The sequence below is a fragment of the Nuphar pumila genome, chromosome 16, assembly GCF_984573655.1.
Source record: "Nuphar pumila chromosome 16, dmNupPumi1.hap1.1, whole genome shotgun sequence".
Lineage (NCBI taxonomy): Eukaryota > Viridiplantae > Streptophyta > Magnoliopsida > Nymphaeales > Nymphaeaceae > Nuphar > Nuphar pumila.
In genome coordinates, this window is record NC_143264.1 from 67341673 (window position 1) to 67367600 (window position 25928).

At 37.5% G+C, this 25928-nt stretch overlaps 1 protein-coding gene across 1 annotated transcript in view; it reads right to left on the reverse strand.

Annotated features, from left to right (window-relative positions):
* LOC149813407 (regulator of nonsense transcripts UPF2) overlaps positions 1 to 25928 on the reverse strand; it is a 67164-nt gene that overhangs the window by 19641 nt on the left and 21595 nt on the right. Inside the window, exons 6-14 of the mRNA XM_089992132.1 lie at positions 25363 to 25467; positions 25036 to 25163; positions 17536 to 17712; positions 17144 to 17225; positions 16451 to 16732; positions 16167 to 16364; positions 14868 to 14969; positions 746 to 997; positions 421 to 639 (exon numbers count right to left, since the gene is read on the reverse strand). Of these exons, the coding sequence (XP_089848258.1) occupies positions 421 to 639; positions 746 to 997; positions 14868 to 14969; positions 16167 to 16364; positions 16451 to 16732; positions 17144 to 17225; positions 17536 to 17712; positions 25036 to 25163; positions 25363 to 25467 (1545 nt within the window). The remainder of the gene's footprint in view (positions 1 to 420; positions 640 to 745; positions 998 to 14867; positions 14970 to 16166; positions 16365 to 16450; positions 16733 to 17143; positions 17226 to 17535; positions 17713 to 25035; positions 25164 to 25362; positions 25468 to 25928) is intronic.

Sequence of the window (25928 nt, forward strand, 5' to 3'; positions counted from 1 at the left end):
GTAACAAAGTAAAACCTAAGAATGCAATAAATAACCTAAACAAAGATAATAATCTCTGCCATACAAGAGATAATTAAAACCCTGGAAAAACACCATGGGAGGAGTATAAAAATGAACCATCTGAAAGGCTTAATGAAAGAATATAAAAGCCAAATAAATTGTTTCATTATTATTTTTTATACAAAGTTGGACTGCCAAGCTCTCCAGATCTTACCATTTCAACAATCATTTCAGATTTCATAAGGATAATGTGTCCATCTATTCCAAGTTTTCCAGCAGAGAACTTATTCTCAGCATGACAAATTTCCATATGGGGCAAACAGAATAGCAATTTTTGACATTAGTAAGGAAGACATACATAAGATTTTCTTCCATAAGCAGTTTAAGAATAAAACAAGACACTAATAAATGAAAACACACCTCATCAGCAACTGCAACAGCAAAATCATCATGGTAACGGCTAAGGCCAACAGTAAGTGATGCAATCAGATGGACTTGACTATACTTTCCTTTGTGAACCTTCATAAAGCATTTTAAAATATATTGCTCACAATCACTCCATGGTAATTTGCGTAATTGACGCAATATGTGCTCAATAGATGATTTGTCCAAGTCAGTGAAGATCAGCTTCCTTATATACTGCAAAAGAAACCAAGCATATCCAATTCAATTACCCATAATAGGAAAATAGAGCAACATAAGAGAACTCCCATAAACTTAAAATATAAAGTAACCTTGTGTGTACCTGATGTAATGGTGGGCGAACTTTGGACACTCGAGCAGATCTCTCCGGTGGTTTGCACAAGTAATAAGCATTTTCCACAAGAGTGCTGTGACGAGGATCTAAATTTTTGACATTCTTCAACCTCATCAATATCTCTAACATGTTGGCCATGCGTATTGTTGTTTCAGGTGAACGGTACAGGAAACGTCCACATGTTTCAAGAAGGCTACAAGCAACATCTATGTTGTGGTGAGTGAAATCATCCAAACATGCCTGCATACAAGAAAAGATGTAAAAATTCCATAATCATGATCCTTTTGAGAAAAAAAAAGATGCCTTGCTTTAAACACTCAAAAAGTACACATAGATGGTTACATAAACAAAACTAAACATATAAGTAGCACTTTCAAACAACAAGAACAACAATAATATGAAGAGATTGATTGAGGTTGTTCACCATAATTGCCTAATTTCAGTCATTACTGAAAAGATGTCACGATTGGGTTTGGATCTCAGGATCCAGACCCAATCTGTTTAGTCTTATTTTCACACATGCTCATTAACTCATTAATGGCATGTGTTGTAATTTACACACTATATGTAATACCCTAATTACACTGTAGGTGTATATATTGAATGAAAAGAAACGCAAACCCTAATTTTTGGGTTTTGTTTGCAGCCACCGACGCCTCTCTACCCCTTCTATTCCTCTCCCTCTTGTGATTTACAGTGGAGTACCAATTTCTAACATGGTATCAGAGTGTCAGATCCTTCCTTGAAGATCGCTTCAGCCCCTTCATCCTCTTCTAAGGTATTTTTCTCTTCCTTGAAGATTGTTCCTTTCTTCCCAGCCAATCCATAATATTGATTTCTTCTCCTCCGTTTTATTTCTCTTCTTGTTGTACCCCAGACTTGCTGTATCTTCCCTATTCCATATTGTTGCATTTATTTTCTTCTTCTCCTGTTTATTTACCCACGTAATATCAAAACCCATGTTTGCGTGATTTCAAAGATTGAAATCACGTCAAATTTGTTTCTTCGTTTCTTGCCTAAAGAGGTCAGAACTGAATCTGATCTGAACTGAATCTGCATTCGGCCTTGATTGGTTGACAGCACTTTGATTTAGAAAGAAACCACATTGAAGAAAACAAGTTATTTTCATATTAATGTGTTTTCTTGCTGACTGAATACTCATTTTATTTAGAGCAGTTCTTCTTTACTGCGTATTCTGTTTTTTTTTTGTCTCGGGTCTGCAACCCCCCCCCCAAAAAGGCAAGCCGAGTTTCTGTTCTAAAGTTATCTGTTCTCAATTCTTAATTCTTATTTTTTGGTCTCTTAATTCTCCTCGTTTTCGCTTCCCATTGTCTATGGATTCATTCACTTCTTCGCAATCTGGTCTTTCTTCCAACTTTCTCAGTCAACTTGTATCTGAGAAACTGAACAATTCTAATTTTTTAACCTAGAAGAAACAAATCATCCCATTCATAAGTAGTCACGTTCTTTCTGGACATTTGGATGGTTCTGTTCTTGTTCCTCCAGAGTTCATATCACAAGAAGGCAAGAGTGGGGAGGGTGAAACTTTAATTACTTTTGCTAGAAATCTCGAGTATGTATCATGGATGAAGCGAGACCAGGTTTTGGTTGCCTACATCACTTCCACTCTGTCACGGGAGGTGCTTATGGCAATCCCAGATGACTGCTCAACTATGCAGTTATGGCATCGTCTTGTTCAGACATATTCACAAGTTTCTCAGGCTAGAATATTATTTTTAAAGAAAGAGTTTCAAATACCGATGAAGGACTCCATGACTGTCATGGAGTACTTAAACAAAATGAAAACTATCACGGATCAGTTGGCCATTATGGGTTGCGCGGTCAGTGACAAATATATGGTGCAGCAGACTTTGAGTGGGCTGGGACCCGATTATCACATGATGGTTACTTCTTTGTTGTGTTTACCAGACTTACCTACATTTGAAGACCTACGTGCTAAGCTCTTACAGTATGAGATGACCATGAAGGGATTCTCTGAAAGTATTCACAACCCTATTGGAGCACACGATGTTCTTGCCACAGGAGTTACTTATGGTCGACGACGTGGCAGGTATAAATCTCGGGAAATGAGAGGTCAATTGAAAATTGGACAAGGAGCTCGTGGAATACTACCTACTCTCAGTATTTCTCCTAATCTGCAAAGGCAAAGGACAATACCTACTTGTTTTCTCTGCAACAAAAGGGGGCACATCAAAGCAAATTGCTGGCATAACCCTCAAAATAGAGTAAAACAATTGGAGTCAAGAAAAGGTACAGATACATTGAAGAATACTGGAGAAGTCAAAGAGTTGTTATTGTTTGCCTTGGCTGAATTGAACATCAAACAGAATGATCAAGGTACTTGGTATGTTGATTCTGGTGCAGCCACTCATGTCACTGGTGATGCTGGTAAGCTCCTAAACCATGTTCCTTATGTTGGTAGAAATAGTATTGTCACTGAAAATGGGTCTCATCACCATATTTCACACGTTGGAAGTTTTGTAATTCCTATGTCTAATTCTTTCTTTGCTCTTTCAAATGTCATTCATGCTCCTGATATTAAGAAAAATATTGTTTCAGTCCCTAAGCTTGTCGATGACATTAATGCTTCAGTTGAATTTACTCCTTTTGTTCATGTTAAGGACCTTCTCACGAGGGAAATGTTCGCTGAAGGAAAACGACAAGGGAATATATACGTATTCTAAGAGAATCCTTCCTCTCGTTTTCAACCTATTGATTCCATCTTGAAGCTCACATCATCATCTTCAATTCCTCCTGAGAGTTGATAGAAATCGTGGTTCTCTGTTTCATACACAAGAGCAACCGAATGGGAGAGAGAGAGAAGAGAAAGCTGCAGGATTTTCCCCAAAATGAATCACCCGACTGTGGTATTGGGCTTCACTATAAATACATGTTGTTACAATTACTAGGGTACGAAAATACCCATCATACAAGAAATGTAAATTACAAAATGCCATTAGTGACTTTAATGAACATGTGCTAATTAGAGTGCTAGTTGGATGAACTCAGATTGGGTTTGGATCTCCAAACCCAGTCGTGTGTACACACTCCTTTTCATCCTCCCTCAAGTTGTACATGGTTTTGAACCATGAACAACTTGCCTTTCAACATCCAGAATCGGTCCTTGATAAGTCCTTTGGTAAACAAGTCAGCAACTTGATCAGTAGTCCGAACAAATTCTGGTTCAATTTCCTTCTCTTCGACTTTCTGTCTTACAAAATGTTGATCAATTTCAATATGCTTGGCACGACTATGGTAGATAGGATTGAATGACATGTTGATGGCACTTTGATTGTCACATAGGAGAATACATTTAGATATTGATTCTCCTACTTCTGTCAATAAATGTCTAATCCATGTTACTTCAGCTGTAGCAGCTGCCATTGATCTGTATTCAGCTTCTGTGCTTGATCTGGCAATAGCCCTTTGTTTTCTACTGCTCCAAGATACAAGATTTAGGCCAACGAAAATACAGTAGCCTGACACTGACCTACGCTCATCTGGATCTCCTGCCCAGTCTGCATCTGTGTAAACAAGAAGTTCATGCATATTATGTTCATTCATACTCTTTCTGTACAAAAGACCATCTCCAATAGTTCCCTTCAAATATCGAAGAATGCGTTTAACAGCTTCCATATGTCCAATACGCGGTTCATGCATAAACTGAGACACCTGATTGACTGAATAGACAATATCAGGGCGAGTAAAAGTGAGATATTGAAGCATCCCCACTATCCTGCGATATCCTGTAGGATCCTCATACAAATCGCCATCTTTAGAACTGAGTTTCTGATGAAGTACACTGGGTGTGCTTAGAGGCTTGCAATCTTTCATACCTGCTTTGCTGAGAACATCAATGGTATACTTATGTTGGGTAAGTGTCATGCCTTCAATAGTTCTGTCAACTTCTACTCCAAGAAAATATCGCAGTTTACCAAGGTCTTTCATCTTGAACCTGTGGTTCAGGAGTTCTTTGACCTGCTCAATGTGTTCAGCAGAGCTACCTGTAATGATTATGTCATCTACATATATCAATAATAAGGTAATTGTGTCGTTACATTTGAATATGAAAAGTGAATGATCAAGAAGCGAACGACTAAAACCATATTTCTCTATTTCAAGAGAAAAACTGTCAAACCAAGATCGAGAGGCTTGCTTCAAACCATATATAGCTCGCTTTAATCGACACACATATTCTCTGGAGTTCCCTTCTGCATACCCAGTGGGTTGTTCCATGTACACTTCTTCTTTTAAAGTTCCATGTAAAAATGCATTTTTTACATCCAGTTGACTGATAATCCACTGATGTTCAATAGCCAATGATAGTATGATTCGAATAGTACCCATTTTCACAACCGGGCTGAAGGTCTCATCGTAATCTTGTCCTTGCTCCTGGGTGAATCCTTTGGCATAGTCCTAGCCTTATATCGCTTAATAGTACCATCCGGCTTATACTTTATTTTGTACACCCACTTGGACCCAACTACATTTCGATCATGTGGTCTGGGAACAATCTCCCAAGTGCCACATTCATGAAGAGCCTCCATTTCTTCATTCATAGCTTCAATCCATCGCTTAGAATTTGTTGCTTGATAGAAAGTCGTGGGTTGATCTTCCTTACCTAAAGAGGTTAAGAAGAGTTGAAAATCCATAGTGAAATTCTCATAACTTACCCATCTATCAATAGGATGTCGGGGTCGAGTGGATCTTCTGGGAGCATAAGAAGAATTCATCTCTTGATTAGAATTAGGAAGAATCCCCTTCTCACGTCGAGAGTAAACAATGCCTTTATACCTTTCGGGAGGCAAGAATGGATCGAAAATGACACTTTCCTGAGTCGTCTGTACATCATCAGACATGTTTCTCTCATCTCTTTTATTACATTCTGAAGGACAAACATCATTAACACTAGAGAAGAGGTCAGAGTTCAACCAGGGGTGATAAACTTCAATTTCAGGAAGGTTGTCAACCTTGTGATCAAAATTCAATTCATTAAATACAACATTCCTGGATATTTTGATACGCTTGCCCACGGGATCATAGCATTTGTACCCTTTATAATCATCAACATACCCCACGAATCTGCACTTCAAGGCCTTATCCTGAAACTTATGTCGCATTGAACTGTCAACATGAACATAACATACACACCCGAATACTCGCAAATCATGATAATTTGGATGAACACCATGTAAGGAAAGGTAGGGTGATTTGTTTTCCAAGATATTCATGGGCAATCGATTTATGATATGAACGGCTGAATGAAAGGCCTCTGCCCAGAAGGTAACTGGAAGATTACTATCATGCATCATGCTCATGGCACTCTCGACAATATGGTGATGCTTGCGTTCAGCAATCCCATTCTGTTGAGGTGTATGAGGACAAGACACCTGCCTACGTATTCCGTTTGTCTGGAGAAATTTAGTAAAGTCATTTGAGGAGAATTCACCCCCTCCATCACATTGGAAACAAAGGATATTATCAGAGAATTGATTTTGAACAATGGAATGAAAATTCTGAAATAACTTAAATGTTTCAGACTTACATTTCATAAAGAAGATCCATGTATACCGAGAATAGCTATCAACAAAAATGAGGTAATACCTGATGCCAGACATGGAGGAAACTGGAGCCGGACCCCAAACATCAGAACAAATAATTTCAAAAGGCTTTGAAGCTCTTTTATTAATAGAATGAAATGGAAGAACATGACTCTTACATTGAAGACAACTAGAACATTTCTTATCATCAACATTTAAATTTAGACTTGACTTGGGAATAAGACTGCTAGAAACAAGCTTTTCAATAAAACGACTACTACAATGACCCAAACGACCATGCCAAAGATTTGGCTTATTACACTCAGAAAGGCTAAAAACATTTTTAGAAGAAGCTGAAGAAGATGATGATGCGAGCTTCGAAGTGGAACGATTCTCTTGAAACACGTACATATTCCCTTGTCGCTTTCCTTCAGCGAACGTTTCCCTCGTGTGGAGATCCTTGACACGAACAGAAAAAGGAGTAAACTCAACTAAGGCATTGATGTCATCAACAAGCTTAGAGACAGAAACAATATTTTTCTTGATATTCGGAGCATAAATGACATTTGAAAGAGCAAGGGAAGAAGTAGACATAGGTATGACAGAGTTTCCAATGTGGGAAATACAATGGTGAGACCCATCTCCAGTGACTATACTATTTTTACCAGCATAGGGAACACAAGTTAGGAGCTTACCAACATCACCCGTGACATGAGTGGTTGCACCAGAATCAACATACCAAGTGCCCTGATCATTTTGCTTTAAGTTCAATTCAGCTAAAGCAGAGAGTAACAACTCCTTCACTTCATCACTGTTCTTCAATTTATCTGGCCCCTTGCTTGTCTCTGGCCGTTTACCTTTATTTTGAGGATTGAACCAACAATTTGCTTTGATATGCCCCCTTTTATTGCATAGAAAACAGGTCGGTATTGGTCTTTGCCTTTGCCCACTGGAATGAATATTAGGTGTAGGTAATATTCCACGACTTCCTTATCCATTTCTTTCTTGACTCCCTCTATCTCGAAAATCATATGTACCACGTCCTCGCCCATATGCAACTCTTGTGGCAAGAACAGTGTGTGCTCCACCTTGAGAATGAGTATCTTCAGAAAAACCCTTTAGGGTCATCTCATACTGCAAAAGTTTGGCACGAAGATCTTCAAAAGCAGGTAACTCTGGCAAACACAATAAGGAAGTAACCATCATATGATAATCCGATCCCAGCCCACTCAAAGTCTGTTGCACCATATCTTTGTCACTAATTGCACATCCCACGATGGCCAGCTGATCTGTAATGGTCTTTATTTTGTTCAAGTACTCCATGATGGTCATGGAGTCCTTTCTTAACATTTGAAATTCTTTCTTCAAAAATAATATTCTGGCCTGAGAAACTTGAGAATATGTTTGAACCAATCGATGCCATAATTGCATTGCAGAGCAGTCATCTGGAATTGCCACAAGCACTTCCTGTGATAATGTAGAAGTGATGTAGGCAACCAGCGCCTGATCTCGCTTCATCCAGGATACATATTCTGAATTTCTGACATAGGTAATAGAAGGATCTCCCTCACCATTCTTTGCTTCTTGTGATACGAACTCTGAAGGAACAGGAACAGAGCCATCCAGATGTCCAGAAAGGTCCTGACTTCTTATAAATGGAATGATTTGTCGCTTCCAAGTTAGAAAATTGGAATTGTTGAGTTTTTCAGACACGAGTTGACTAAGAAAGTTTGAGGAAAGACCAGACTGAGAGTGAGGAAATGAGTCTATATTCTATCGAAACCAAAAATATAAGAAGAGATAAGAATTAAGAAAATGACTTTACGACAAGGACCCAATTGCAGTTGAGATCTAATGAAAATCAGAACAGAAACTTAATAGCAGAAATTCTGCTGCAAGCCTTTTTGAATGATAAAACTGAGGTAGAAAACCAGAACTATTTACCAAGAACTTGTTCTGAATTAGAGTTTGATCAAAGAGACACGTTACTTTAAAATTAACGGGTGTAATTTCAGAATATGAGGGAATATGGATTTATAACTCTGGGATAGAAACAGACAGTGTGAAACAAAGAATAAGATAAAGAAAGATCAACTAATGTAATATTAGTTAATCAGGACAGCAAGATCTGAATCTGATATGCAGTCAACTTGTAAAAGAAAAAATATTTAACGTGACCCTATTCACGCAAAGATCAAATGATGTGAATCTGATCTTGCGTGAGTATTTGTGCTGTTAACATATAAGATCACGTGCAGTGACAAGTCAAAAGGGAGACAAAAATATGCCGGACGATTCAAAGGCAAATATGATAACAGTGAAATATGATAACATGAAGAAAATAGAGAGGAAACAGTGAAAACAGAAATATGTAGGATGAAGTGAAATATGTAGGATGAAGTGAAACAGAAATATGTAGAGAAAGAAACAGGTAGGCTAATGAAAGAAGGTTGTTCAGCAAACAGTGAAAACAGAAAAATGCAGAGAAACAAGTAGGAGAGATGATTCAAAGACAAGTGAGTGGAAAGAGACTTTACCGGATGAAGAAATAAGATCCTTAAGCTTGGATCTGTAGCTCTGATACCATGATAGAAATCGTGGTTCTCTGTTTCATACACAAGAGCAGCCGAATGGGAGAGAGAGAGAAGAGAAAGCTGCAGGATTTTCCCCAAAATGAATCACCCGACTGTGGTATTGGGCTTCACTATAAATACATGTTGTTACAATTACTAGGGTACGAAAATACCCATCATACAAGAAATGTAAATTACAAAATGCCATTAGTGACATTAATGAACATGTGCTAATTAGAGTGCTAGTTGGATGAACTCAGATTGGGTTTGGATCTCCAAACCCAGTCGTGTGTACACACTCCTTTTCAAGAGTGTCCTTAATATTTCTTAATGTATTGAGTCGAACCTTTGGCATGGCCATCTGGGTCATTGCAGTAGCCGTTTTATTGATAAGCTTGTATCAAGCAGTCTTATTCCCAAGTCAAGTCTAGATTTAAGCGTCGATAATAAGAAATGTTCTAGTTGTCTTTAGTGTAAGAGTCATGTTCTTCAATTTCATTCCATTAATAAAAGAGCTTAAAGACTATTTGAAATGTTATGTTCTGATGTTTGGGGTCCGACTCCAGTTCCTTCTATGTCTTGCACCAGATATCATCTTATTTTTATTGATAGCTATTCTCGATATACATGGATCTTCTTTATGAAAAGTAAATCTGAAACTTTCAAATTGTTTCAGAATTTTCATTCCTTTGTTCAAAATAAATTTTCTGAAAATATTACTTGTTTCCAATGTGATTGAGGGGGTGAGTTCTCTTCAAATGACTTTATTAATTTCCTTCAGACAAATGGAATAAGTAGGCAGGCGTCTTGTCCCCATACACCTCAACAGAATGGAGTTGTTGAACGAAAGCATCGTCATATTGTGGAAAGTGTAATGAGCATGATGCATAATAGTAATCTTTCAGTTACCTTCTGGGCAGAGGCCTTTCATACAACAGTCTATATCATAAATTGATTGCCCATGAATATATTCGAAAACAAATCACCCCATGTCTCCTTATATGGTGTGCATCTAAATTATCATGATTTGCACGTATTTGGGTGTGTATGCTATGTTCATGTTGACAGTTAAATGCGACACAAGTTTCAGGATAAGCCCTTACAGTGCAGATTTGTGGGATATGCTGATGATTACAAAGGATACAGATGTTATGATCCCGTGAGCAGGCGCATCAAAAATATCCCGAAATGTTGTATTTGATGAATCAAATTTTGGTCATAAAGTTGACACTCCTGAAATTGAAGTTTATCATCCTTGGTTGAATTCAGATCTCTTTTCTAGTATTGACGATGTTTTTTCTTCAGACTGTAATCAAAGAGATGAGGGAAACGTGACTAATGTTGCGCAAAGAACTCAGGAAAGTGTAATCTATGAGCCATCATTGGCCCCCGAAAGGTATAAAGGCATTGTTTACTCTCGACATGAGAAGGAGATATTCCCCAGCTCTAATCAGGAGTCGAATTCTCCTTTTGTTTCTATTCAATCATTTGTTCACAGAAAGTCTACCCGGCCTCGACATCCTATTGATAGGTGAGTTAGTTATGAGAACTTCACTGGATTTTCGGCTTTTCTTAACCGCTTTGGGCAAGGAAGAGCAACCCACCATGTTTCATTAAGCAATAAATTCTAAAAGATGGATTGAAGCTATGAACGAAGAAATTGAGGCTCTTCATGAGTGTGGCACTTGGGATATCGTCCACAAACCACACAATCGAAATGTGGTTGGTTCAAAATGATGGTACTATCGAGCGATACAAGGCTAGATTGGTTATCAAATGCTTTACACATGAGCAAGGACAAGACTATGATGAGACCTTCAGTCCAGTTGTGAAAATGGGCACTATCCGCATCATATTATCATTGGTTGTTGAGCACCAGTGGACTCTCAGTCAACTGGATGTAAAAAATGCATTTCTCCATGGAACTCTAAAGGAGGAAGTATACATGGAGCAACCCACTGGGTATGCCGAAGGGAATTCCAAAGAATATGTATGCAGGTTAAAGAGAGCTATATATGGTCTGAAGCAGGCATCTCGATCTTGGTTTGACAGTTTCTCCCTTGAAGTAGAAAAATATAGCTTTAATCGGTCTCTTCTTGACCATTCTCTTTTCATATTCAAATGCAAAGATAGAGTTACCTTGTTATTAATATATGTAAATGACATTATCATTACAGGTAACTCTAATGAACATATTGAACAGGTCAAAGAATTTTTGAACTGTAAATTTAAGATGAAAGATCTTGGTAAACTGCGATACTTTCTTGGAGTAGAAGTTGATAGGACTCCTGAAGGCATGACACTCACTCAACATAAGTATATTGTTGATGTTCTTAGCAAGGCAGGTACGACAGATTGCTACTTCATCAGAGACTCAATTCCCAAGATGGAGATTTGTATGAGGACCCTACAGGATATCGCAGGGTAGTAGGAATGCTTCAGTATCTTACCTTCACTCGGCCTGACATTGTCTATTCGGTCAATCAGGTGTCTCAGTTCATGCATGAACCGCATATTGGACTTATGGAAGCTGTTAAACACATTCTTCGTTATTTGAAGGGAACTATTGGAGATGGACTTCTATACAGAAAGAGTATGCATAACCATTGCATGCATGAACTTCTTACTTACACAGATGCAGAATGGGCAGAAGATCCAGATGAGCATAGATCAGTCTCAGGATACTATGTTTTCATTGGTCTAAATCTCGTCTCCAGGAGACGTAGGAAACAAAAGGCCATAGCCAGGTCGAGCACAGAAGCTGAATATAGATCAATGGCGGTTGCTACAGCCGAAGTAACATGGGTCAGACCAGAGTTGCCAGAAGCGCCTAGGCGTATGGGGAAGCGTGCTTCCCCGATACGTGCTTCGAAAGCGCAAAACGTCGCGCTTCCAAATGCGTGAGGAAGCGTCCTCCTTTTTTGGGAAGAGCGCTTCCTTTTTTGGGGGAATTATAGGAAACACGCTTCCCCCTCGCTTCCCCCATTTTTTTTCGCTTCCCCCTCGCTTCCGGTTCGCTTCTTAGGTCGCTTCTGGTTCGCTTCCTAAGTCGCTTCCGAGACGGTTCATAATTTTCTTCTAAGTGGTCCTACGCTTCCCCGCTTCCTAAATTTTTGAAAGTGCCTCGCTTCCCGCTTCCCGCTCCCGCTTCCTTGACTGGTAACTCTAGGTCAGACACCTCTTGACAGAAGTTGGAGAATCAATTTCTAAAAGAGTTCTCTTGTGTGATAATCAAAGTGCCAACAACATGTCATTCAATCCTATCTACCACAGTCGTGCCAAGCATATTGAAATTGATCAACATTTTGTAAGACAGAAGGTCGAAGAAAAGGAAATTGAACCAGAATACATTGGGATTGTTGATCAAGTTGCTGACTTGTTTACAAAAGGACTTATCAAGGACATATTTTGGATGTTAAAAGGCAAGTTGTTCATGGTTCAAAACCATGTACAACTTGAGGGAGGGTCAAAAGATGTCACGATTGGGTTTGCATCTCAGGATCCAGACCCAATCTGTTTAGTCTTATTTTCACATGCTCATTAACATGTCTGTGTATATATTGAATGAAAAGAAACGCAGACCCTAATTTTTGGATTTTGTCTGCAACCACCGATGCCTCTCTCCCCTTCTATTCCTCTCCCTCTTGTGATTTACATTGGAGTACCAGTTTCTAACAATTACATCAATATTAGGTCAATATCTCCAGTAAAGAGGCAAGTTTGGTGATCATCAATTCATCATCTTCTTCTCCAGACCTTAGCCATATGCATGCCACCATTATGCATTATTTATTTCTCATCCTCCACCAGGCCACAGCTTTTTGTAATAAAGAATTATTTCATGAAGGTGTTGTGCCGACCTTAAAAAGATAACCTTAATTTACTACACAACAAAAAATGAATAGAAGAGCTCTAAGCACCAGATTCTCTCTCCTCTGTGGTGCTTTACTTTCAATTTCAATTTACACCATGCTATCACCAATACATGATCAGGAGATAGTTTTCAACCAACAAGGCTAAAATACCCCTATAGGGCATTACCGATTACAAAAATGTACACAACAAAATATATATATATAAGTACACACACATGTATATATATATATATATATATTTCTTCATAAGGTAGGGATGTCTTCACACTCATAAAACAATATGTTATTAATCAAGGGTACTTCTGTCACTACTGCACATGAAACAAGAGGCCCTCAAAGAAGGTTATCCACTTCACACCAATGTTGTAATTATCGTATCGGAACCCATATCGGAAGGGCTGGCAATACGGGTGTATTGTAACGTATCAAATCCTAATATACAGAAAAAACCTATTTTAAAAATTACAAAAAATAAAAAATACACAAAAAGATCAGAATTTTTTTTCCAAAAATCAAAAAATGGAATAAAATAAAAAATAGAAAAAAAATAAATTTAAGCATTATGAAGAATTAAACATACACATGTACTACTATAACATGTGAAACGATATCAAACTAACTAACAAAAACAAAAGGTTTACTATTAAAGAGTCACATTAGACAACAAACAAAAGAAAAAGGTTTTGAGTAAACAAATGATAACAATCACATAATACAAAAATAAAATAAATTTGAAGTAACTGAATATCATATCATATCACATTAAAGATTCAGGGGGGTATACTGTATCGCATGGGCCAGCGATACTGTGATATGCCGTATCGTACGATATGATATGATACTGATAACACTGCTTCACACTACATTTCTTGCACGCTTTACCATATGCCTTTAAAGAAGGGCCTGGCTAATTCCCTTTAAACTTATTGTAAGTTCCATGATTTCTATTTTTTTTTGTACTGTAAGCTCTTTCCAAACCCCAACACTAATCCTAAAAAGGAAAAAGGGTTACATTATTTCAACTCTTTTTTCTCCATCTCAAATAATTTGTCATGCATCATGAATTTAGCAAGAATGTTACATTATATACTGCAGGCAGACAAAAAAGGGTACTTCCTCCTTTCATTGCTTCACATTTGACAATGAACATCACAATTTGTGGATATTTTCCTGTAATTTTGAGTCACATGCTTGTATCATATAAGACTTTGTGTCTGAATCTTACAAATGAGATAAACAACTAGCAGTTTTTCTCCTAATCTCTTGCTCAGAAATATGATAATTCAGACAAGTTCTAAAGTATAACATTATTACTGTGAGCTGTCCCAATTCAGAAAGAAAATTTTGCCAAGTTCCAGTAAAGAGATGCAAGCAGAATAATACTGTTCAAGTGTACTTGCAAAGGTGCAGAAGGATAAGCCTGCATTTGTAGGAATGCAAATCCAATAAAACTTCCACAAAAGACTCCTTTGCATAAGGCTGAGAAACCACGTGCCTATGTCACACGGATACTCCATTTTGGCTCCCATACCATATCCCATTTATATACTAATCATATGAAAACTTCATAAAAATGGCCATATCCCCGTATCTGCAGCCGTATCCATGTGACATAGGCACGTGCACACCAATGCAAGCATGCATGTATTGGCATCACAGAAAAGCATGCAAACTAAGGGCCAGTATTCACTAAGTGAACCTGTACACGTTTTACTGACAATGATGTGAGAAAAGTATTAAGCCTATTCGTAGCATAGAGATGGTGCAAGAAAAGTTCTATCAAATAGGTACATTCACAAACACCCGCAGACAGACAAACACCCACTAGAACCGACAAACCGGTATATGGCACCATTTTCTTAAGTTAATATGCAAAAAATTTGCTATCCCAAATGCACGAAAAATGATGATACTATTGGTAGAAGAAAAAGGCCCTTCAAAAAGATATCCCTATTACAAAGCTTTGCATGTAAAATCACAAACACCAATTTCTTCCAACTAACATACTTAAAGATTAAGTATAGAAAAAAAATCCACAAGGTGCAAGTCAACCAAAATACGTACAATTTTCATAAATATGGAACAGATGAAGTATACCAACCTTCAAACAGCTGAAAACAAGTGCTGGAGGAGCAATTCGAAATTTTGCTAGCTCCCCAATAAACCTTATGTTTCTTATCTTTGTCTCAATATTCATTTGATCCTGAAGCAGCAAAGTAGAAAAAGGAGGAAAAAAGGTTAAACAACATCAAGAAAAATACCTAACAGAAGCAATTTAACACCTTCACTTTTGGCATAATGCACAAATCATTTGGAATTACTTCAGTTATCAATCATTGTATAGTACATGTACATTTGTATGCACTGGAGAACACACGCAAGCACATCTATCTTCGAGTGTGCATTTAGACCACCTCTGAATGAAATGTGGAAATATAATAAATAAACAGGCACAAGCAATCATACACATGCACATGCATAAATGCAAATTGGTGTTAAATAATATATGTCTGTCTTTGTGTGTTGAAAGATTGCACACAGAAACTTTATTAAAAAAGGATGACAAGGATATCAGCTAAAAGTACAGAGGCAATTACATAAAGAGAAACAGTACTTTTTAAATAATAAATATTGACAAGAATTTTGAGCTTCCTTTTAGTTTATTTTTCACAGTTATTTTAATTTTCACAGTTTCTGTTGACAAAAACCATTTTATTTTATTTTATTCATAGTTTCCTATTTTTTCCATTTATTTCCTCTCCTCTCCAACATTCCACATTCATTTTTGCCATCTGGAACCATCAATGACTAACTTTTTATCATAGCCACTTGAAAATTTTTCCAAAAACTACATTTTATATAGAATCAAAATCACATTTCCAAGAGATATTGACCATTTGCATAATTTTTTCTAAGCCTTCTCAGAAACTAGTAGTCTTTATCAAAAGCATGCAAAAATTCTTCAAAAACCATTCTCTGGATACAAGTCTCAAAATTCCAATTATTTGAGGTTCAAGCAAAATTGAAGCAATTTCTAGATATCCACGAAAACAAAAATCCTACCATCAGATTGGAAAAACAATGATGGAACCAAGATTCCTCTACCATGTCTCCATGCAAAGCAAGATTCTTCTTTCCTACTTGCTATTATTTACAATCTAGAGAATTCCGTTCAAACTTCCCATAATTCATCAAAAGATGCACATGCACAGGCACTCGAGCAAAAAAAGATATCGTAGAATGTGAAATGACAAAACATATACATTACCTAAAAGAATAAAACAAATAACAGCCAAATGCGAAGAAAACACGATCATCCCATCCAACAGTAAATTGGTAAAACATAAATTGATAGAATCAAGTTCCAACAAAAAAAAATGTCTTAAAGTTATTTAAAGACCTTTTTATTTATCAGAAAACTGAATTCCTCTTCCAAAAGCTGCAAAAGCATGGACGAGACATCCTTCATGCATGTTGACAGTGTTGCTAACATGCGAGAATAGTACGGAAGCAGCTCTAGTGAGGTTCGTGGAACATTGAATAATGCCCGCACAAGCTTTTTTCTGTTTGACTTGGAATTTAAGTAGCAAAATTCTACCTGAAACAGCAAAAATTTAGTATTAATGTGCGCAAATGATTATTGATAAACACGTATGTAAAGAGATGCAAGTTTGTGGTAGCTACTGTCAATTGATCAATAAGATCACGGCTCACGCAACCAGGAAGCCTCTGCAATAGACTGTCCAGACTTGTAACATCAAGGCCTTTCACTCTGTCTTTCTCACTTTCACCTTTTCTCTCAGTCATATTTTCTTTGGACTTCTCCTTGTCATCTTTATTCTTGTCCTTATCCTTCTCTTCCTTACCTTTCTCATCCACCTTCACTCCCTGCACAGCTTCCAAATCCACAGAGACCTCCATGTTTTCTTGTATTGCAAGTCCCTGGTCCAGGTCGGATGCCAAATCCTTCAAATTCAGAACAAGAAACTCAGCAGTTGTACAGATTAACGTAGAAAACCAACATATGGAATGAATCACATCCAATGCCACAAACAGTATCTAACATTCAAGCATGTTAAAAACTTAAAGACAAACAACAACAACAACTACGCCTTCATCCCAAAACAATTGGGGTCGGCGATATGAACCAAAAAAGAAAATCATTTTGGGTCTTCCACATGAATCCTTCTCCTCCAATCATTTCTATCCAATGCCATGTCCTCGGTGAGGTTCAAAGCATTCAAATCCTTTCCTATCATCTCCATCCATGTCTTCCTAGGCCTACCCCGACCTCTTTTAACCAATATATGTTAAAAACTTAAAGAGCATCATCAAAATTATTAAGGGACTAAATCAGTCTGATGCGACAGTCACTACCGTTTGCTGCTCTTGTGGCTTTGTCGATCGCTCACTTGTTTTAGGCTCAGCTTCTCCCAATAAGACAGCAGGAACAAATGCTCTGGACATACAGCAAGAAAATTTGATAAGCAACAACTAGCTTCGGCAAAAAATTTGGAAAGGACGTGAATCTCATATGTTTGGGTTGAAAATCCAAAGAACCACACCAAACTCAGCCAATAATGTAACCAGTCAAATTTGGTGTGATTTCTAAAACGCAAAACCAAATCACAGACTTACTCCAGTAAAGATTTGATCCATTTATATGTAAAGTTTGATCAGATAAGGCTAGAGGTACTTAAACTAAGTCCAGCTGAGCCAAAATTTATCATGCGATTAAAGTAAGTAAAGAAACTTGTTTCTGCTAATACCTGAGATCAGGCAAGCATTCATAGAAGGCTTTGGTATCATCGTCATCCCATACAGGTTCTAGGGCAGATGACTCTTTTGTACTAGCTGATGATCCAACATCTTCTCCTGTGGTTACCCTAGTTGTATGACCATCCTCTGGCATCACAGGGGGTTGCATATCAAGAGCTTCTGCGAAACTGGCCAAATCCGCCATATGAAATCAGAAGTCTCAGTCACAGGAAACAACAATAATAATAACAAAACCAGGCAGGCAGCATGTAAAGATAAGAGGAATTTTTGTGCTGGTTCCAGAATGAAAATGTCAAGAACAGACCCTTGATCAGATTATGTTATAATAATAAATCAAGGGAATCCTGATTCTGCAAAAAATGAGCACATAAAAGCCAGTAAATATTGCTTGGCTCCTCTAAGATTTTGTCTGGGGTAAAAACTAATCAGCCTGAGTTATTAAAAGCAAGAGTTCTTTTTTCGTGATATCAAAATGCCAATTTGAATGATCCACAATAAAGTCAAGATACAGTTCAAGGTAGCATCTTTGGGTTGAACCAAGGGCGAAAACAGCACCAACTTTCGTTGTTAAATTAAACTTTATAAGCTTATTCTAAAATTGTTCTCCAACATCTGCCTATACATCACCACTAGACAGCCTATACATCTAATGGTGCTACACAAAACAAACTTTAACTATTATTTCATAATCAGGACTATTTCATAACCTATTGCTAGGACAGATGGTGCATAATTTTATACCAATAGGTGCCACACTGAAGTACAAGTTCAGTTGTCAATCATTTTCCAACAGTGTCAGGTGGTATAGCGAGTCAAATAAACAATATATAATATAAAATAGTATATGAATAATGGAAAAACTCAATTCATAATAAAACCAAAACCGTCCTCTCTTCAATGAAGAGAATAAGGAGGTAGTGTGGAATAGGCATTTCTCTCTTAAATCATTTATAGAATAACTTGATCTTAATGGATATTTCACTACAGATACACATCCATGTACTTTAGTCTAAAATGAGATCACTAATATATAAGTTCACTGAAATCTTGTCTTGTGGAACTAGATATACGACTGGAAATAGATTTCAACAAAGTTCTAAAAAAAGAATAAGCCATGATTTTAATTGTCCCCAGATCTGAAGCAGATCGAACCTATTGTAATAAAAGAGGGAAAAACAATACAATAGAATGCCTCTTATGGGCTTGCAAGAGCTCAAGCACAAGGACCACTTATGGGTCAATACACAACCCACTAAGGGGCAAACACACAAGTAAAAATATGAATATTATTGAGAGTGAGGGTGATTGAGAAAAGCTAAACCCATCCAAGATAAACACAGGCCCACATAGAGCCGTTGGGAGCATCCCAACGACTATAAATATAGCCATTGGGAGCAACCCAACGATTATATGTGGCTTTTTACATAAAATCCCTACACAAAAGGTAAAAAACCAAAACAGAAAAATTAATAAAAGAAAAAAATACTAAAAGACCAATGTGCCGCTAATGGGCACAGCCTATTAAATATCTGTGAAAGGAACAAAATACCTTTAATGGGTATTACCAATTACATCAACATAAAATATATATATATATATATATGTATGTATATAATATATACATGCATATATACAACTTAACACCTATTACCAGGCCAAACCACCAAGTCCTAATGTGGGACTCTTTCCCATCTTTGTTACTACTAACTCTATTGGATATTCCCTTATAAGGGTCACCCACTTCGTCCATGTTATCGGTTCCATCTTTGATTTAACAAGTTACAAAAATACTTCCTTTTACGTTTAACTTGATTAACTTTCACATGAACCTTTTTGGTTTGTTTCTAATAAACCTTGTGCAGTCAAGATGAACTATGTCACGTGGGTACGGCTATGGGTATGAAGGGTACGATGTGGCAATTTTTAAAAAATGCTTGTACTAGGACACAAATATATATATAAGAGAGGAAAGAGTTTGGGTCTGGATCTACATACGATCCACACCCAAACTCTCTCTCTCTCTCTCTCTCTCTCTCTCTCTCTCTCTCTCTCTCTCTCTCTCTCTCTCTCTCTCTCTCGGGCAGATTGGAAGAAGGAGGTCGAAGAAGGTATGTTCTCTCTCCTTCTCTTCTTCTTTCGTCTTCTTATTCCTTCTCCTCCTCTTCTTGTTCCTCTTTCATCTTCTTCTTCCTTCTCCTCCTCTTTCTCTTTCTTCTTCCCTCTCCTCCTCTTTTGGCTTCTTCTTCCTTCTCTTTCTTTCTTTTTTTCCTCTTCTTCCTTTCCTTCTTCCTCTCTTCCTCATTCTTTCTTCTTCCTCCCTACCTTTCACCGACATAAAAAAAATGGTTTGGGTCAGAATTCGACCCAACCCTATCCGGACCAGCATGCACCCATGCTCGTCTGGTACCGGTAGGAGTGTCAACAGGTCGGGTTTGGTTCAAACCCAGGTGGAACCAGACTTGGGCCCGATTTCCTGGTATGCTATCAGGCCCGAACCTGGGTCTAATCAAGTCCACTATAAGAAAAACCATACCCGAAACCGATAAGAACTACATGAACCAAACCGGACCATACCAGGTAAAACCATATTTTTTATCATTTTTACATTGAAAATTTGCAAGTCTTAATCGGAACTCGGGTCAGGTCTAAGTCTGAGTCTGGTAAAATTTCACAAACTATACCTGGGTCCATGTATTAATCAAACCTTTGGGTCCGGACCCAAGTCTTAATCGGGTCTTCTTATTTATCACCATACCCAAACCCTATAGGGTCTAGTTCGGGTCGGGTTCGGGTAAACCTGACCTGTTGATACTCCTAGGTACCGGTACCCATGTCAACATGGGTACGGATGCTCAGTAACCGTGTCTATGTGACATAGGGATTACCCTTGAAAAGCGGTTGTAGGGCTTCCACTAATTGGGATAACAACATGGTTCGAACGGATTTGGAATCTCTATTGGCTTCATTATTATCCTCGTATGAATTTTCTACGCTTGCCACTCTTCGCTAATCCTTTCCTTTAAATTTGGAGCAATAAGGCTTAATGTGCCCCGATTTTCTGCAAATATAGCATATGATCTTCTTCCTTCCTTCATCATTATGTTGCCTCTTAAAAATTGGGTCTTGTGAAGTGAGGAGGCTTGTAGGTATTAGTGATGGCACTGGGTCCTTGAAGTGCCAACACATTAACTTCAGGTTCCTTGGACTCGGTCATGGTCTTCAGTAGAGTCTCTTCTATACATACTTCGACCAATATTTCATGAAGAGGTGGAGGCTCATCTTTCTCACGATGAGTAATGGTGACCTTCACATGTTCAAATTCGGGTTTAAAGCCTTGCATAAATTGAAAAAATTGCTCTTCTAAGATTTGTTTCTTCCTTTGATGAGCATCATTTCAGTCGAGTCTCTTCCATACATACTTCGGCCAATATTTCATGAAGAGGTGGAGGCTCATCTTTCTCACAATGAGTGATGGTGGCCTTTGTTAAAATGTAAAATTGTACATATATATAATAATATTATATTATTATTATATATATATATATATATATTTTTCATTTCTTTCTTTTCTGTAATTTTTTTCCTTTATTTTTATTTTTTGTCTTCATGTCATCTAGTTCAGTTTGAAATAGAATGACGGTTGCTAGTCAAGTCCTGTCCAGACTTGACTAGCAATAGAGCTGTTGAACTGACACAGTCCAACAGCTCTATTGAGTCCTCTTTCAGTTGTGTATATAAAGGGGTGCAGCCCCTCTTGTATTCCAATGCTTCTTAAGCAATTGGTTTTTCATATCAATAAAGAATACATTTTTATTTTTATTTTTATTTTGTTTCCAGTTATACCCTTTTTAAGGGTTATGCTTTAGTGTCATTCTTGACACTTGCCCTTGTGAATCTAAGCTCGTGTTTCGAAGATCCCCATTTCATTTCAGCCTTCACATGTTTGAATTCAAGTTTAAATCCTTGCATAAATTGAAAAAACTTTTCTTCTAAGATTTGTTTCTTCTTTTGACGAGCATCATTGGGTGTGTCCCAAATAGGCTTCAATTTCGTCATTTGGTCCCAAAGTTTTTTTGAGGATCCATAGTATTCACGCACACTTTTGTCACCTTGCATACACTTATGAATCTTGTTACATATTTTCCATTTATAAACGGCTTCTTTTGGGTATATGTTTGTTTGATAAAGGTCCAAGCCTCATCCAGTCTTTCAAATTTCAAGATATTCTTACATGGCTCCTCACACATACTTTTCATGAAGAGAGAAAGTACTTTAGCATGACTTTTCATAACTTATAGTTATTTTGTAATCCAAGAGAGCTTTATCTCTCTCATTTTTTTAAGGATCTCTTGTTTAGATGTACCATCTTCTCCCATAACAACTTTGATAAGGATAGGTTGAGGTTCCGAAGTAAAACCATCAACCAAGTGCCACAATTCTTTCCGGATTCTAGTTATCGCACTGGCCACATGTTATAGTTGGCCCCATCAAATTTGATGGGAACAACGGTTACAACTTCTTTGTCGGTCATCGAAGCAAAGAGGAAAAAACTAGAAAGAGAGATAAGAAAAGAGTTGAAGAGGTTGATGGAACGCTTCCCAAAGCAACAATTCGGCACTCCTTCGATCTTCACGGTTCACCACGCTATCTCCAAATACAAATTACAATCAGGAGCACCTAAACTCTAAAACTATGTAATGAAAAAGAAGAAAAAACAGTACAACAGAATGCCTCTTACGGGCTTACAAGAGATCAAGAACAAGGACCACTTATGGGTCAATACACAAGCACACACAACCCACTAATTGGCAAACACACAAGTAAAAATATAAATATTATTGAGAGTGAGGGTGCTTGAGAAAAGCTAAACCCATCCAAGGGGTATCACCCCTTTATGTACACATATAAGCCCACATAGAGCCATTGGGAGCTCCCAATGACTATATGTGGCTTTTTATATAAAAGCCCTATACAAAAGGTCAAAAAAAAAACAAAACAGAAAAATAAATAAAAGGAAAATATTAAAAGACCAATGTGTTCCTAATGGGTACAGCCTATTACATACCTGTGAACGGACCAAAATATCCCTAATGGGTATTACCTATTACAAGGGGTATCACCCCTTTATATACACATATAGGCCCACATAGAGCCGTTGGGAGCTCCCAATGACTATATGTGGCTTTTTATATAAAAGCCCTATACAAAAGGTAAAAAAAAAACAAAACAGAAAAATAAATAAAAGGAAAATATTAAAAGACCAATGTGCCCCTAATGGGTACAGCCTATTACATACCTATGAAAGGACCAAAATATCCCTAATGGGTATTACCTATTACATCAACATAAAATATATATGTATGTATATATATACATGCATATATACAACTTAACACCTATTACCAGGCCAAACCACCAAGTCCTAATGTGGGACTCTTTCCCATCTTTGTTACTACTAACTCTATTGGATATTCCCTTATAAGGGTCACCCTCTTCGTCCATGTTATCGGTTCCATCTTTGATTTAACAAGTTACAAAAATACTTCCTTTTACGTTTAACTTGATCAACTTTCACATGAACCTTTTTGGTTTGTTTCTAATAAACCTTGTGCCGTCGAGATCCCTATTTTTCCTGCAGCCGATCTTGGCAACTTCATACATATCTTTGATTCCTTATTTTGCATTCAACTTGGCGTAAAATTAATCATATATGTGTCATATATTGCCTTGCTTATGACTTTCTTAGACTTACAATCTCAAATCCAGCACTACATTTTCCTCGGAAGCAAAGTAAACATAAGAGCCTTAAAGCTATGAGATGCTTGATTTCTACTTTTACTTCACTTCGCCTTCTCATTTTTCATATGAACAACTGTTATAGAACACCGAAGCAAAGCAAGCATCACTGTTCTCCAGACACACCTAACACATACACTAACTTCATAATAATGGACCTGAAGGTTGCATCAGCAACTATGTAACACAGACTCTTCTAACAGGGAACCGCACCCCGTCGCCCCCGCACCCATGCGGGTGTGACACTTGGACACGGCTTCCTTCATGTCAGGTGAAGTCAACCACACTGAGGTCCATTTCTGTCCAAAAGTATATTCAGTTAGCCCTAACCAAGTCAAGTTTTATCTATATTATATATACAAATACATAAATGCACACACATACACGTAATGTTAACTTAAAACTGTTAAAAATTATATATACCCTCTCCGCACCCAAGTTTTTTTAAAGTGCCGCATCCGCACCCGCACCTATGTGACAGATCAGCAACAGTCACTTGGATATGAAAGCAAATATCATCCATCAAGTTCAACCCAAGGGCAAATATACCCAATCAAAATCAACCCAAATGTTTTCTGCATCGAAGGCAAATGTCAATCATTATTGCAAAGGTATCTAATAGAAGCTGCACATGCTTGTGAACCAGAGCAAACCCAAGCAAAATTGTGGCTTGACTTTTAGAAAAAGCATGAATAAAGTGCTAGAAAGAGACCTAAGTTCCTCCATAACAGGAAGATATCTTAAATCCATATTCATTTCAAATTCTCAATCCACATTGCAAAAGTGCATGATAAAGAACTCCAGAAACCCCAAATACAAACTTTGATGGACCTTTAGAAAACCATGAAAAAAATGCTAAATGAGGCCCAAGTTTAATCCAAAAAAGGATATGTAATCACCACAAGTCATCTAAAGTGCAAATGAATACAAAAAGAAGGAAGCAATCATCAAACTAATAATCTGAATATGTATCTACAGAAGACCAAAGGACTATGTCACCTGGGTACGGGTACGGATGCGGGTAGAGAGGGTACGACAAGGCAATTTCAAAAAATGAGGGTACGACAAGGCAATGTATAATATATATATATATATATATATATATATATATATATATATATATATATTATACAGAGAGAGAGAGTTTAGGTCTGAATCATGAGAACATGGGATCCGAGTTGGGTCCAGTTTTGAAAAAAAAAATGTTGTTTAGCCTCGTTGGCCAGGTTTGGACTTGTCCAAACCTGGTCAACGAAACCAAGTTATAAAAGGGGGAGGGTGTAACCCTCTCTCTCTCTCTCTCCCCTTCTTCTGCCGACGAGGAGGATGATGGTTTCGGGAGAGCAAAGAGAAGGAAGGGTCTCTTGGGTTTCGGGAGAGCAGAGAAAGAGGGAGGGGTGGTGGGACCAAAATGACCCCATCCTTTTGACCTCATGTAAAAAAAAACTCGGGTCTGAGTTGGACCCGACCGCAATGAGTCCAGTAGCCGCCCCCGTGTCGAGGCGTGCTGACACAGGTACACCAACCATTTTGGTGTGTCCTGGTTAAATAGCCAAAGGATTATAAAACACAATCAATCACCATGACAGGTGACAAAACAAACTAATATAACAGAGAAACAAACAGGAAAAATATATGTAAACATAAGCATGATAAAATCAAAGACAGACAACAGAATTGCATAAGGAACATACGAAGAGACACCACGAAGCAAGTGGTCATAGGATTTCCGCAGCTTTTCATATGAGTTGACATTTTCCTCACTGAGTTCTCCTTTAGCATTTAAGATCTTTGCATTTTCTTGTTCCATCTGACGAAGTGACTGGTGAGCATTAAGCAAGTAGGAAGCATGTAAGTCAATGCATAAAGCAAAATAAGTAGTTAAAGGTTCTACAGCCATACCCATAACCCAAAAGAAATTCAACAGTATGAACATTCATGCATATATACATATGTGTGCGTGTATATAATATATATACAATCTAAAGTCATAACAAGAACAACAGGAAAGGAACTCTTACTGCATGTTCAGATTGAAGTAGATCAGCTGCAGCATCATAATATGAATAAATTGCCTTTCGGAAATTTTTCTTTTGATCTGCAGTAATGTTAAGATCCTTGAAAAACTGTCATGCATTCAGGAAAACAAGAGAGTAAGTTAATGAACAGAAAATGAACAACAACATATCAAAGAAGAAAAGTGAATCCTCTAAAACATTTACAACATTCATTTTCCAAATTTTCTATAGCCAACATAAAAACAGCTTCCCCCAACAATTCCATATTTTCCTCATTTTGGAAATTAAATCAGAAAAATCTATAGAGTAAATAGTGAGGACCACAATAAGGGCCTGCTGCAATAATAATTACAACAAAAAAAACAGCTGGTATGATGCATCACATGCATGAGGAATTGATGAAACCAATGACCAAAATCACGGTTGTATATGGTACAATACGTATCGTTACTTTTGTGTTTTGCGATAGGATACACACTTGTACCGCGATACGAGTGTTTATCATATCCGTATCGGGTGTATCATACGATACACCCATGTATCGTACTATATCATCCGATATAGTATTT